Genomic DNA, 16,717 nt, shown 5'->3' with positions numbered 1-16,717 from the left:
TGTGTGTGTGTGTGTGTGTGTGTGTGTGTGTGTGTGTGTGTGTGTGTGTGTGTGTGTGTGTGTGAATAGAACATTGTGTACTACAGACGTTACTTTGAGTGTGGAGAGTTTAGAAGGAGGAGGAAAAAATTAAAGTTGTGTTGAAAATTAAAGCTTATATAATTGGAAAGAAAGAGGATCGATAGGAATGAGAGATGTTATGGGGACTGAAAATAAGCAAGCAGATTTTGTGATGCTGACTATCACTCGGTCATTAATGGAAGGAATAAAGTAAGACATAGGTGTATAAGCTTAAATCCGCTGTTTTTTAATCAGAAAAACACATTTTTTTTCTTAGGAAGCAAAAACAAATTTATTCAAAGTACTTGTCTTCGCTAACTATACATTTTTTCCATCTTTCGGGCAATTTGTGTATACTACGCCAAAAAAATTCCTCATCTTTCGAGGCAAACCACTCATCAAGCCATTTTCGGACGTCTTCGTAAGAATCGAAGTGCCGCTCAGCGAGCGCGTGGTGCATCGACGAAAACAGGTGATAGTCAGAAGGTGCCAGGTCTAGTGAGTAAGCGGGATGGGGTAGCATTTCCCAGTTGAGTGTCTCCAAGTAGTTTTGAACCATTGTTGATGTGTGCGATGGTGCATTGTCGTGGAGGAAAATCAGCATGTCTTTTCCTATAATGCGGCCTTTTTTCACGCAGAGCATGGTGCAATTTGATCAGTTGTTGATGATAGCGGTGAGCATTAACAGTTGCACTAGGTTTTAACAGCTCGTAGTACATGACACCCTCCTGATCCCATCAAACGCACAGCATCGTCTTCCGTCCGAAGCGATTTGGTCTTGAGGAATATGTTGATGGTTGGACGAGATCAACCCAAGATTTCTTGAGTTTAGGATTCTGAAAATAGATCCACTTTTCATCGCCTGTCACAATCCGACGCAGGAACGACTTTCTTTTTTGTCTGGCAAGCAGAATTTGGCATGTGTTTTGATGTCGCTCCATCTACCTATCGTTCAGTTTATGCGGCACCCATTTTTCGATCTTTTGAACCTTCCCCATGGCATGTAGCCGCATGGAAATGGTTACTTGAGAAACACCCAATTGCTCGACAAGCATTTTTTGCGATTGGATATCGTCCTCATCCAAAAGAACCTGCAATTGACAGTCCTCAACCTTCCTGGGCCGATTTTAACGCTTGTCACTCAGATCAAAATTGTCGTCATTAAATCGGCGAAACCAATCTCTGCACGTTGTTTCCGATAAAGCATTGTCGCCATAGGCCTCCATAAGCATTCGATGTAGTTGATTTCTTCAAATTGAAACAGAAAAGCAAAGCTTCCCGCTTTTGCGGGAATATGCTTTTTTTTAGCAAAAAACTAGACATGATTACGAAAGAAAAAATGTATGTTGTTGTATGAAATTGCTGATGATATGGTTAATGTTGACAGATGTCAAACACATAAAAAAAAGTGTGTTGTGTGCCTAGAGTAGTTTTGTACGTTCACTAATGCCACCTATGAGTAAACAGCGGATTACACCTGGATTAAGTTTATACACCTGGTACTCACACAAAAACACACACGCATGCACGCGTGCATGGCAGAAGAGGATTGAAGTCGCTAAATACCATAGGAATGACAAACTGTGAAATCCCAATCAAGGAATGTTAAGCGGATTATATCTCTGTGTGATGCATTCTGGATAGTGTTAAAGTAATCCGCGATCTTTACATGAAGAACGTACTTATTTGTTAGTTTCTGGCTAAAATCATCATTCTTCACTTATTAATCTTAATAATGTATATGTGAATATCGTCATTTTTAACAATATTTAAGCAATTCTATCAATGTTCCCAATACTTCCCAGACAAACGATTGTTATAATACTTCCTATTCTCTGAGCATCTAAACAATGATTTTTTAAGATCTATTAAGGTGACGGAAATCGACACATTTTTTACAGCCTCCTTTACTCGGAATGTGTAAATATATACCGATTATTTTTCAGTCTTAAAACATCCTAAACGAAAACAGAATATTAATGTCACAAATGCATTTGATAAACTATTAATAACGCTAATAAACATCATTAAAACATTGTAAATAATTTAGTGTTAAAAATATTACTTCAATCGAGATTCGAATCTTTCGAATTTTCTACATAAGATCATAGGTTTAAATCTCTGCTGAGATATTTTTTACAATAAACTATTTACAATGTTTTAAAGGTGCTTATTATATTCAATTTAATAATATTTAAATTTAATAATATTCAATTGCTTGTTAAAATTTTATGTATTTCGACTTTAGTTTAGGGCAACTGTTTTGAAACTGCCCTGACAAATAATCGGCACACTATTTGCTTGAAACTAAAATGTTAAATTAAATTTACTGAAAATTGTGTAAATTCATATAAAATATTATTATTGGATAGGGACTAAAATCCGCCATGACCGAATAGAGTATTTTTTACTATTTTTATATTTACTTGTCTTTCTGTTTTTATTACAATTTGTACAATACGTATAATATATGGATTTATTACCGTAATAGAAGCACATATCGTTCTTGGCGAATAATTATCTTTTAGTACCAAACTCTTCCCCCACAATCCCATTTCTCCTGTTAAGAATAGGTCGCTCACTTCTATTGAACCTGTTTGATTTGTTGGCAATTCCAGAGGCCCGACTTTCTCTGTCAAATCAATCATACTGTAAATAAAATAAAATAACATGATAATAATGAAAATAATAATAAATTATTAAATAAAAGTTACAACAGAAAAGGCTTCATAAGCTTCTCAGTCTTATTTGAATTTTAATCTGAAATATCAGGTATGTTCTATTATTGTAATATAAATAAAATAAATATTGAATCAAAGCCCATTGAGATGGAACAATCCATAACATGATGCTTTTTCGAGTCAAACATAGGATATTGGTGTGAAATAAGATTTATTTGTTCACATAATATCTTAAAACCAAACGTTTCGATCCTAGATTCGAATCCTTTTCAACGTGATTCGAACAAAATCATTGAAATCATCCTGGCTGTGCTACAATAGTAACTAAACCGTCAATTACATTAACTAAATACAATAATGCATTACAGAATTAACAGTCTACTGTATCAAAATTCGTATAAATGAATACATAATTAGATTTTTGACTTCCATGATTTTCATTAAGAGTATAAACTTGATACAATATGTCAGCCATTCGAACATTACGATACATCTAAACAATTCTTTATCATCGTTCATATAGCAACTCAAACATATAAGAGAGAATATTGCGAGGGGCTACTTACCTACGAAATCAACTAATGGAATTCAACAAATGAAGCATTTAAACATTTTCTTAATTTCAAGCTTTAAAATCAATAAACTAAAAATCAAACAAGAAACTATCATTCTCGATCGCGTGTCTCAAATTCTTTTGAAAAACAAATAAAATCACTTTGAAATCATGTTGAAATAACATGAATACAAGAAATCGGAAATCATGTTCTCCGTATCCAAATCCATTCTTGGAATATCAATATCGTGAACATTGCAGTTTACTTCATTAGGGCGTGGAGCAGCCTGATACTGAGCTGTTCCTCCGGACTATTCCTTTTATTACGCTATTTGTTAGAGTGGGGAAAGAAGACAATTGTGGATAGGGGGGAGGTGGGGGAAATTGATCTTTAATAATCGGGAGAATGGTTTTCCATATTTTATTTAAGCAGCTTTACCTTTATTTAAATTGTTAGGGTTATTTTTGTTATTTTTGTATCTCTATGGCTTCTCTATACTTTCTTGAAAAATATGATGTTGATCGTTTTGTCAAACAGTATTTGATGTCCCATTTCGACGTTGTGTTCTGATAATGCTGACTGCGACTTTTAGCCTGACATCACATTGACATCATGTTCTTTTATCTATATAGGTTGACTATTCTCCCGGTTTCTCCAATATATACTTGCTCGCAAGAACAAGATATTCTGTATACTCCTGCGGAGCTGAATGGAGGTCTTTGATCTATAGGATTTTTTAAGATTTGTACTATCTTTGGGGGGGGGGGGTTTGAAGATAGTTCGAATATTGTATTTGTTTAATATCCTGCTAATTATTGCTGTAATCTTGCGATTTGTTGTTCCTTTGACATATGGGAAAATGTATAGGATCCTTTCGTCTGATTGTGTGTCAAAGACCGTTGTCTTGTTTGCATGTTTATTGATTATTTTGATTATGTCTTTTTTGTCGTGTCCGTTTTTCTATAAAGTTAGTTTTAGGTTGAATTCTGTCTGTAGATGTCTTTGTCGTAGAGATTCTTCGTTTTTGTAGAGATTGTGAAAGCTCTATGTATAATAAGTGAATTGATTGCAGACTGTTTTTGTGCTGGATAATGATATGACTCGGCATGTATCTATCTATATGTGATGGTTTTCTATATACTTGGCTTAAGATATCGTCAGCTTTCTTAGAGACGAGAACATCTAGGAAGGGAAGTTTTCCGTTTTCCTCTATGTATATAATGAAGTGGATACTTGGATGTTGATTGTTGAGGAAAATAAGGAATTTACGGAATTCGGCTCTGTTGTGTCTCCATATCACGAATATATCGTCTGCATAACGGAACCAAACTTCTAATTTTTGGAGTGCTTTTTTGAGAGTCTCTTTCTCAAAATGCTCCATGAAGATGTTTGCGATTACAGAAGAAATAGGAGAGCCCTTTGCCGCTCCTGAAGTTTGTTCATAAAATTGATTGTTATAGGAGAAGTAAGTGGTTGTTAAGCAATGCTCTATTAACGGGATGAGGTCTCGGAGGAGACCTTCATGTGAAGTTTTTATTATGGTTAATGTGTCCTTTATTGGGACTTGTATAAAAAGAGATTTTATGTCGAAACTTACAAGTAAGTCTGTGAGACGTATTTTTGGGTTTTTTGGATCTTTTATCCATTGAGTTGATTATATGTAATTCGGATTTTCCAATAAAGAATTGTAGTGTTACTAGGAAACAGGATAAATTGTATGTCAAGGAATGTATGGCACTGACAATCGATCTAAAAGGAATGTTTGGTTTGTGTACTTTTGGTAGTTCGTATAATCTTGATGGGAGAGAATTTGTATGTTTTAATGTTGATTTAGTTTTACTAGTATATATAATACTAGTATATATAATAATTTCTCCATTAATATCTTGGTGTTTTGTGCTATTATATTAGTTGGATAGCTTTATCAAGCTTTTTATATGTTTTGTCCGAGACAAAGTTCTTCATCTTTTTCTTATAGTCTGATGTGTTCATGATATAGTCTGTTGTGGTGTTGTCTTTGTCGGTTGGAAGCACGATGATGTCTGTTCAGGTCTTAGAGGGCCAATCGCTCTTGCCGTAATATTTGAAAGAGGGGACAAATCAACATTAAAACCATTATATAGACGACACATTCGTGATGTAGAGACATGGCAGAACCGAGCTCCGAATAAATTCTTCAGCATCCAAATATCTACTTCACTATAAATATAGAGGAAAAAGGAAAATTCCTCCTAGATGTTCTTGTCTCTAAGAAAGCTGACGATATCTTAGGTCATCAAGTGCACAGAAAATCAACATACATAGATAGATACCTACATGCCGAGTCGCATTACCACCCAGCACAAAAACAGTCTGCATTCAATTCACTTGTACATAGCTTTCGCAATCTTTGACAAAGAACATTTACAGACAGAAATCACCTAAAACTAGCCTTACAGAAAAACGGACACGACAAAAAAGACATAACCAAAATAATCAATAAATATACAAAACAACGGTCTTTGATATAACCAGACGAAAAGATCCAATCCATTTTCCCATATGTCAAACGAACAACAAATCGAATTAGCAGAATATTAAACAAACACAATATCCGAACTATCTTCAAACCCAAAAAGATAGTACAAATCTTAAGAAATCCTATAGATCAAAGACCTCTATTCAGGAGATTGCTCCGCAGGAGTATATAAAATACCTTGTTCCTTGCGGGGAATATATACTGGAGAAATCGGGAGAATAGTCAATTTACGGATAAAAAAAGAACACCACCAACCGTGTTGTCAGGCTAAAACACATCACGTAGTCAGAACACAACATCGAAACAGGACATCAAATACTGTTTGACAAAACGATAGTCAACATTACATTATACTTTCCAAGAAAGTATAGATAAGCCATAGAGATACAAAAACCCTAACAATATAAATAAATAAAGATAATGGCTACAATATAAATAAAAGATGGAAAATCATTTTCCCGGTTATTGAAGATCAATCGATTTCCATCATCTCCCCTCCCCCTTCTCTCATCCACAATTCTCTTCTTTCCCCCATCCAACAAATAGCGTAATATAAAAGGAACGGTCTGGAAGAACAACTCAGTATCAGGCTGCTCTTCGCCCTGATGAAATGAACTGCAAATTTTACAAAACGTTGGCATTCCAAAAATGGATCTGGATACGGAAAAAATCCGCGAAACGCATAATCTTTATAAATCTATGTCTATATGTATCCTATTATAATTATTCAATTTATTAATACCTTTGTACGCTATTTATTAGAAAATTTCTAAAAATTAAATTGTATATAGATTATGAATAAAAGCTGGATGTCGAGTGCTAAATTTATATTTAATATTTAAACATACATAAGAATATATAAAAGATAAGCGTTTTAATCTTCATTAGGTCATTCTTAGTGTAACATGTAGGAGTTAAAAATAAAAAAAGTTCCATTCACTGTCAAATCGGTTAACAATAAAATTTAAATTATGTATAGAGAGTTACAATATCCGAACCACTTTTCTTCATTTTTGATATTTCCGTTATTATCCAGTATTGCTTCATCGTGGAAATATCCAAATCGATCATTACAATTTTAAGAAAATTGTTCTGTTCATTTTTTGCGTCTATTACTAATAGACGCAAGATATTCAATCGCTATCTGCTTCACACTATACATTTATATATTTTTATTGAATTTATATATTGGGTTGTTCAAAAAATCATTGCGTTTTTTTCATTTGATTTTCGGGTGTGTTTATTTAATATACGTAATGAACATTAATCAATATATTGGCCGTTTTGTTTGATGACCATCTCTCGGGCAACTTCATAGAACCACGTTCATAAAACTTCCCATCCTTCTCTGTGAGAAACTTGTCTAAGTGCTGTTTGATGAGGTTTTCAGAAGCAAACGTTTTAAGGAGTTCTGCAAGGAGCGAAAGAGATGGAAATCTGATGGTGTAAGGTCTGGGCTATACGGTGGATGTGGTAACACATTTCAACCATGTTGCAATTTTTGTCGAGTGATCAAACTTGTGTGTGGTCTCGCATTGTCGTGGTGAAACACCACACCCCCCGATTGATTAGTTCGGGACGTTTCTGTGCGATGGCATCACTTAATTTCTGCAGCTGTTCACAGTAGACATCGGAATTAATCGTTTTGTTCTTTGGAAGTAGCTCATAGAAGACTGATCCCTCCCAATCCCATTACATTGACAGCATTACCTTCTTTTGATGGATTTCCGCTTTTGTATGCCTTTCCGGTGCTTTATTTCGCCTACTCCAACTTCTTTTTCGGCTGACATTGTTGTAAACAATCCATTTTTCGTCGCCCGTGATCATACGCTTCAAGAACGGATCGTTTTCTTCGCGTTTGATGAATTGATCGCAAACGTTCATGCGATTCGTCAAATGAATTTCTTTCAACTCATGCGGTACCCAAACATCAAGCTTCTTTACGAAGCTTAGCGATTTCAAATGGCCATGAACACTTCCAACGGACACTTTTAGAGCAATAGCAAGCTCCCGAACCGTTGAATGCTTGCACCTTTCATTTTATCAATCTTGTCAATCATGTCGTCAATCTTGGAAGGAGCGATGAGCGTCTTTGACTGAAAAATCATCATCACGGAATCGGGCGAACCAGTTCTGGCACTGGCGTTTTTTGACGACATTTCTGTCGTAAACTCGACGCAACTTTTCCCTTGCTTCAGTTGCTTTCTTCTCTTTTTTGAAGTAATAAAACAGAATATGGCGAATATGTTCTTCAAAATTCTCCATGTTCGAACCACAAAACTCGACCGAATCGCGTCAAATTTTTTTTTGGTTTTTAGGTTTAATGACAACAAAACGCGTGTAAACATTTGACATTCATGTCACGTTCGCATACAAATAAATGTGGACAACATCATCTATTGGAAAAAACGCAATGACTTTTTGAACAACCCAATACATTTTTATATTCTGACTGAATTTATATTTTAACTGAGTTCGTATTTTAACTTTGGACTATGCAACTTGCTTTATATTTTAAGATTGATTGGTTTACTATTCCTATAGTTTTCGACTTTTCTTTAATACATTTTAATTATGACACAATAGTAACAAGCGTTTACTTTCTACATAAATTTTTCTAATTATTAATAAGAAGGCTATAACATTTCTGATACGAAGAAGACTTCTCAAACTTATCAGCTTAATAACATACAATAAGAAGAATATCTGTTATTCGAACGACTATTATCTGTATATTTTTTTTCATTATTTGTAAGCCATTTATTATTTAAATTTTAATTTTATTAAACCGTTTAGAATTTGAATTTCAATAATTAAATTATGTTCTATACATTACTTTAATTACGAAGCACCATCACGGTCTGAATGTCAAGATGTTGAACTATTATATATATTCATATAAATGAATTAATTTCAGAAATAATAATTGCGTTCCGATAGTTGTTGGACTTTCAATGCAATTAATCAGAATTAATATTCCCCCCAAATTTCTCAAATTTTGAAAACTCTAATAAACTTATTGCGAAAAATATTGTCTCGGCAGGGAATCGAACTCGGATTTCTTGCATTCCGTGCGAGTGTCCTAAGCCTTTAAACCACCAAGACCTTAGCAATATTTCTCGCAATAATCAATATAGAGAATTACGCATTGTAGGCGAATGTGTATAAATAACATTGAAACAAGTTTATGTTAAATACATTACTTTAAATACAAAGCGCCACTACGATTTGAATATTAAGATGTTGAACTATTATATATATTCATATAAATGAATTAATTTCAGAACACTCGCCTACAATATGTTATTGCGAGGAATATTGCTAAGATCTCGATCTAAAGGCTTAGGAATACAAGAGATGAGATAATATTTCTCACAATAAGTTTATTACAGTTTTTTAAATTTGGGAAATTTGGATTGAATATTAATATTTCTGATTGTTATTGTACTTCTGATTATTAATATTTCAGATTGATTGCGTTGAAAATTCGACAATCATATCGGCACGCAATTATCATATTTGAAATTAATTCATTTATTAGGTGTACAACTTTGCTTTCGCCGTTTTTTTTTCGAAATTCGAGGCTTTATTGTAAAAAAATGGTTATATATTTATGATTCAAAGTATTGTCCATCGCTGACCACTACTTTTTCCCATCTTTCGGGTAGCGTACGAATCCCGCGTCAAAAAACTGGTCATCTTTTGAGGCTATCCACGAATCGATCCAATTTTTTACTTCTTCATAAGACCGGAAGTGCTGGTCAGCCAGGCCGTGTGCCATTGATCGAAACAAGTGATAGTCAGAGGGAGCAACGTCTGGAGAATACGGCGGGTGGGGTAGGACTTCCCATTTCAACGTTTCCAAGTATGTCTTGACCACTTTCGCAACGTGGGGTTGAACATTGTTATGCTGCAAAATCACTTCATCGTGTATCTCTCGTTGTATTGCGGCGGTTTGTCTTTCAATGCTCGGCTCAAACGTATCAATTGCGTTCGATACCGATCGCCTGTGATTGTTTCAGTCGGTTTTAACAGTTCATAATACACTACACCGAACTGGTCCCACCAAATACAGAGCATGATCTTGGAGCCGTGAATATTCGGTTTGGCCGTCGACGGGGAAGCATGGCCGGGAACTCCCCATGATTTTCGGCGCTTGGGATTATCGTAATGAACCCATTTTTCGTCCCCAGTGCGATGCAGAAATCTCTTCCGTCTTTGCCTTTCAAGTTGTTCACAAGCAAACAAACGCCATTCAACATCTCTCGGCTTCAATTCGTACGGCACCCAATTTCCTTGCTTCTGAATCATTCCCATGGCTTTGAGGCGTTTTGAAATGGCTTGTTGAGTCACTCCCAATGATCGTGCCAATTCTTCTTGATTTTGACACGAGTCTTGCTCAAGTAATGCCTCCAATTCTGCATCTTCGAAAACCTTCTCTCTTCCACCGTTATGCCGGTCTTCGACGTCAAAACCGTTCTTGAAGCATTGAAACCATTCACGACACGTTCTTTCACTAATAGCGGCCTCACCATAAGTATTTGAGAGCATTCGATGAGCCTCAGCCGCAGATTTCTTCATATTGAAGCAAAAAATTAAACCTCCCGCAAATGACGAGAATTTGGCTCGTAAACTGACATTTTCAATCGAGAATAACTTTATTAACTGATGCAGACACAAATCGACTAATGTTTCTATGAGGTTATGTTAACAGATGCCCAAGTTTATTGTATGACGTCTATGATCTATTTATTTCGACCACCACTTACCGCTAAAGCCATCTATAGGGAAACGGCGGAAGCAAAGTTGTACACCTAATACATTATTTTATTTATTTCACTTCGTTTTTCTTTTGGCTTGTAGCCCTTATCGATTTAATTTTATTTCTATTACTAATGTTTGTCATTTCCACTTGATGGATTTCCACGCGATGGACATCACATTTGTACAAGCTATGACATTCTCATTCGAGCAATCATTGCAATATTCTTGAACAATACTTCAAGTAACAATCAAAATTAAAAGCTAATTCTTCTTCGATTATTCTTTTATTCCAATTTGTCATAATCACAAAATGTTATACTGTATGAGAACATATTGAACAAAGACACAGTAAGAATCTTAGAGAATATAAGAAAGTTTTTAATTAGTTTTTAATTTTGTCCGAAATGCTAGAAATGAATGATAATGTAAAGAATATTTGTTTTCAAAATTGTATAATGAAAAGAGCTATCTGAGCCTAAGTTTTGTGCTAATGTTATATTATTGTCTACAGGAACTCGGACCAAAATTTTATTTCGGTCCAGTTACGATCACGATCAGAGGCTATATTAAATTTTTTATTTTGGTTCCGATTCTGATCCTTTTACCAGATAACGATTTCAATCTTTTTCGATCTTTTTCGATTCCGGAAAAATTCGAAATCCAAGCGTTTTCAACTCTTTTATCGACAACTGTGACCGTACTCTGGTGAAAATTTTTCTCATAATTTTTATATGAATTGGAACATTCTTTAGAAATACTCAGAAATATTCGGAAAGTTTACATCTTTTTTCAGAACTTCTCATACAAGTGAATTTTAAAATATTCTGAAATTTCTCATCCCATAATTTTTAAAAAGTATTTTTAAATTTTTTAGATTTTGTAACATTTCTTCAGAAATTATACTTATAAAAATCTTAAAAATTTTACGATATTTCATAATTAACATATATGAAAAATCCTGAGAAAAAATGAAGATTTTCTGAGAAATGTCTTAATTCATATAAAAAATGTGAAAAAGTTATAAAATTATAGAGAAATTCTAAAAAATTATATAGAAATTCTAATTATATGAAAAATTCTGAAAAAAATTTTCAGGGTAACCGTTTAAATTTCAGTTTTTTTTTGTTACAGTTATGGGTGTATGATTATCTATTGTAGAAAAAGATAATATAATAAGCATAAATTGCATAAATATATATAAAAATTCACGTTTATTGAAAGAAACATTTTTAAAGGGACATATGATTATCGATCTTAAAGGTATTTTTTGTGAATTTTTTTAATGAATAAAAATTTAAGTATATTTCAAAATAATACAAGCTAGAAAGTGCATACATGTAAAAAAAATTTTTTTTAATGTTTATTTTTTATAAAGTATTATAGTAATAAAATCGCACTGAAGGTTTGCATTAGGCTTATACCGCGAACAAACGGTAATAAATGTATAAGAGTGGTATTGTTGGTCTGTAAACAAAAAGTGGAATTTTTCTTAATGAGTAGATTTGTAATTCTCGCCTGAACAGGATAATTAATATCACATGCATATTTTCAAAATGTCGACAGTTTGAAAAAATGATTCGAATTTTGCTCATTTTTTTTTCTTTTTTGATCTTCTAAAAAAATAGAAAAAATTAACATAGACTATTAATTCTAGTTCAGACGGTAATGATATGTCCTCTGAGTATAATTGTAAAAATAGAAGTCGGACTAACAGTTTTTTTGGAATCATGGATCATCATATTAATGACATGATTTCGAGAAAAACGCGTTTAAAATTTTGAAACATTTTAGTACAAGTACCTTTCCGTTAGAAATAAAAGTGAGAAGGGAATGAAAACTCTGCTCCATTTCCATCCATTGAATAGAAACGTTTTAGAATAGTCTCGAAAGTTTGAATATAAATAATGGTCAGCACTGGTTATAACAATTGATTGGCATGCGCAATTTTGAATAATTTTTTGAATCAATCAAGCGGCCCTAAATACCACATCATTTTATTTTGTATATTTTGAATAATTTTTGTTTCTCCCAAAAAACGTGGAATATTTTTAAGATTATAAATAATTATAAGCTTTCAAAGAAAACAAAAAAATTGATTTTTTTACTCCTTAAATGTAAAAACTCGCTTAACAGAAATTTGGAACGGAAGATGAGTAATCATTTCTTTCTTTTCTTTGCTGCTTTTTCTTCTGTGACAATGTTAACAATTCGCAATGTTTTAACTAGTTCTTTCTGTTTACAGCTTGTTGATAATTTTCTATAGAATAACATATTAATCTTACATAAATTATCATTAAATTAATCAAGGAAGAAAATAAGAAAATAACATTCCGTAGACATCCTGTAATATTGCTTTAAGACTTTGAGTAGTTGCTGTGTAACACAATTGACTCGATGATCCATATCAAAGAAGTTAAAAAATTCAAACTAAAATCTGGACAGAAACTGAACCGAAAAACATTTTTAGTCCGAATATCATTTCGGACTATCCATTAGCCTGCAATGTTTCGATCCGGTTATTGATTTCAGTCCGAAAAAATAACGGTTACAATCCGATTTGGGTTTCGGTCCAGCCAAATCCCTGCAATATAAATACACTAAACAATATACAAACGTTTAGACCTTTAATACGATCTTCCTTTATGAACTATATATAAAATTTACATGAATATTTCACATATATAAATTTTTTAACGTATTCAATATCGCATTTGATCTTAATTACAATAATTTCTGGATTGACTTTTATTTTGCATCGGATATGTATCCAAAAAGTATCCAATACCCGATATTATCCGGTATCTTTTTAATATCCGATTGGACAGCTAAATATCAATAGTATCGAGGAATATATCTAGTTGAAATTTAATATCATTAAATTGTTGATTTTTTTCTTACACAAATGTTCTAGAAATAAGTATGCATATTCATGATGCTATAATAAATAATAATCTTATACATTGCAAAATTACAATCCTTTTATGCAAGCCTTCTTTTTTTTTAGAAGACACTAACTCGGAATCCGATCGCATATCCGGAAAATGTTGGATATCCGACTTGAAGAAATTGTCTTCTCCGATATCCGAATGGGTACTGGATATTCGATGTTACATTCTGTCCGGATATCCGATATCCAGTATCCGGTAATTTTAAGAACCGATGCATCCCTAGTTTTTGTCATGTAGTACTTAGCCTTAGAGTTTCCTTAAGAATAGTAGAATTGTCCTTAGGAAATCATGATTTACTGACCGTATATGTAATGAATTCTATTATCTGTAGTAGTATTTGTACTGTAATAACTTTTTTATTATATATAATGTTATTTGTACTGTAACAATTTTTTTTTATTTGTACTTTGTGGAAGTAATTATCCAGTAATTATTCTACATCGCTTTGTCTATCTAAACCTAATGTTTGCTTTTTTATATATTAGATGTACAACTTTGCTTCCGCCGTTTTCCTATAGACGGCTTTAGCGGTAAGTGGTGGTCGAAATAAATAGATCATAGACGTCATACAATAAACTTGGACATCTGTCAACATAACCCCATAGAAACATTAGTCGATTTGTGTCTGCATCATAAAGTTATTCTCGATTGAAAATGTCAGTTTACGAGCCAAATTCTCGTCATTTGAGGGAGGTTTAATTTTTTGCTTCAATATGAAGAAATCTGCGGCTGAGGCTCATCGAATGCTCTCAAATACTTATGATGAGGCCGCTATTAATGAAAGAACGTGTCGTGAATGTTTCAACGCTTCAAGAACGGTGATTTTGACATCGAAGACCGGCATAGTGGAAGGGAGAAGGTTTTCGAAGATGCAGAATTGGAGGCATTACTTGAGCAAGACTCGTGTCAAAATCAAGAAGAATTGGCACGATCATTGGGAGTGACTCAACAAGCCATTTCAACTCCTCAAAGCCATGGGAATGATTCAGAAGCAAGGAAATTGAGTGCCGTACGAATTGAAGCCGAGAGATGTTGAATGGCGTTTGTTTGCTTGTGAACAGCTGCTTGAAAGGCAAAGACGGAAGGGATTTCTGCTTCGCATTGTGACTGGGGACGAAAAATGAGTTCATTACGATAATCCCATGCGCAGAAAATCATGGGGAGTTCCCGGCTTCCACGTCGACGGCCAAACCGAATATTCACGGCTCCAAAGTCATGCTCTGTATTTGGTGAGACCAGCTCGGCGTAGTGCATTATGAACTGTTAAAACCTGAAACAATCACACGCGATCGGTATCGAACGCAATTGATGCGTTTGAGCCAATTGAAAGACAAACGGCCGCAATACAACGAAAGACACGATAAAGTGATTTTGCAGCATGATAATGCTCGACCCCATGTTGCGAAAGTAGTCAATACATACTTGGAAACGTTGAAATGGGAAGTCCTATCCCACCCGCCGTATTCTCCAGACGTTGCTCCCTCTGACTATCACTTGTTTCGATCAATGGCACACGGCCTGGCTGACCAGCACTTCCGGTCTTATGAGGAAGTAAAAAATTGGATCGATTCGTGGATAGCCTCAAAAGATGACCAGTTTTTTCGACGCGGGATTCGTACGCTATCCGAAATGAGAGAAAGTAGTAGCCAGCGATGGACAATACTTTGAATCATAAATGTATAACCAGTTTTTTACAATAAAGCCTCGAATTTCGGAAAAAAACGGCGGAAGCAAAGTTGTACACCTAATATTAAGATAAAAAGAAAATATGTAAAAATAAATATAAATATATAAACTCATTGCTCGCATTTACTAACTTTCTTCCTTCCATCCTTCTATTCTTTATCTCAGCGATATTAGATCATATAGCGCGTGACCGTATTATAGCGTTACGTATCATTGCACTCTTATAATTACGCGAGTCTGCGATCAAATAAAAATCTTTGCGTATACGAGTAATTGCAAAAAGAATTCGTATCTAGAAGAATAAGAAGCTGCAAAGGAGGAGAAAGAGACAGTAGGTATAAATATTGAATGTGTTGTAAATAAATATCTCAGTGTTCAGAAAATTATTCGTTTCTGCTATTCCTTCTTTCTTCCCGTTGTTCTTCGTTCATCCTTATCTCTGCGATATCGCGATACTATCGCACTCAACAATATAAATAAATCGTGCTGTTATTATTACACAGTGCGTTCGAATTATAAAAAAAAGTAAAATAAAATATAACATAATAAAATAAATAATTAAAATATTCCGCGTGCGAAAAAAAGATGGTGATACGTAGAAGAGACGATACATATAAATGATAAGTATACATGGTAAATATAACACGCGGTGAGAATCGGCGGACCTCGCCTGATATCCACTAACTCCGCGTGATTCGACGAACCGCAACGCGGACGTAATTTTCCATACATCTCGTGCGCTGTAATTTCCCGCGATACCGCACATCAATTACCCCGCATCAATTGATATTATTTTTATCCCCCGCACATCCTCCTTCTCTTTCGCCCCGTAACATCATTCCCCATAATGTCATCCCCTTCACCCAATGACACCACCCACTGTAACGTCATTTTTTTCCCCTGCCTCCATGACGCCATTCCCTCCCCTCTCTGCGCACCTACCTCTCCCGCGCCACAGAGAACCTCTCATCCTCTTCAAATGATCTGAGTTAGAACCTGTCTGACTTTACTGAAAACTAAATATATTTGTCTTTTTTGTGATTTTTTTCTAAAACGGAGCAAAAACAAGATATCTCTATAGGACTTTTTTTCTTAGTTTATCGATTCTCTACACTGTGCACACACACACACACACACACACACACACACACACACACACGCACACACACACACACACACACACACACATACACACACACACACATATATTGTATATAAATATATACGTTTTTAAATATATTTTTAAGTTTTTGATGTCCGCAACTTTTAATATTGACATTCAATTTTTGATGTCAATAGCCAAAGTTTTGGTGTCAAAACACAACAGTTGATGTCGATATTTAAACTTTGAGTGTCGACATGATAAATTGCATGTTAACATCGAAATTTTTGTCGACGCAGAAAAATCGATATTAATACTAAACATTTGGGGGTTAACATCGAAAATTGAATGTAAACACTCAAACTTAGATGTAAACACTGAATTTTTAAGTGTTTCTTTCGTAA

General features: G+C 34.2%; 1 protein-coding gene across 1 annotated transcript in view; it reads right to left on the bottom strand.

Annotated features, from left to right (window-relative positions):
- LOC108689116 overlaps nt 1–16,717 on the bottom strand; it is a 277,007-nt gene that overhangs the window by 244,899 nt on the left and 15,391 nt on the right. Inside the window, exon 4 of the mRNA XM_018195755.1 lies at nt 2,544–2,709. Coding sequence (XP_018051244.1) covers nt 2,544–2,709 — 166 coding nt within the window. The remainder of the gene's footprint in view (nt 1–2,543; nt 2,710–16,717) is intronic.

Source organism: Atta colombica, unplaced genomic scaffold (genome assembly GCF_001594045.1).
Source record: "Atta colombica isolate Treedump-2 unplaced genomic scaffold, Acol1.0 scaffold26, whole genome shotgun sequence".
Lineage (NCBI taxonomy): Eukaryota > Metazoa > Arthropoda > Insecta > Hymenoptera > Formicidae > Atta > Atta colombica.
Note: the sequence above shows the minus strand (reverse complement) of the source record. Positions and strands in the feature narration are given on the sequence as shown.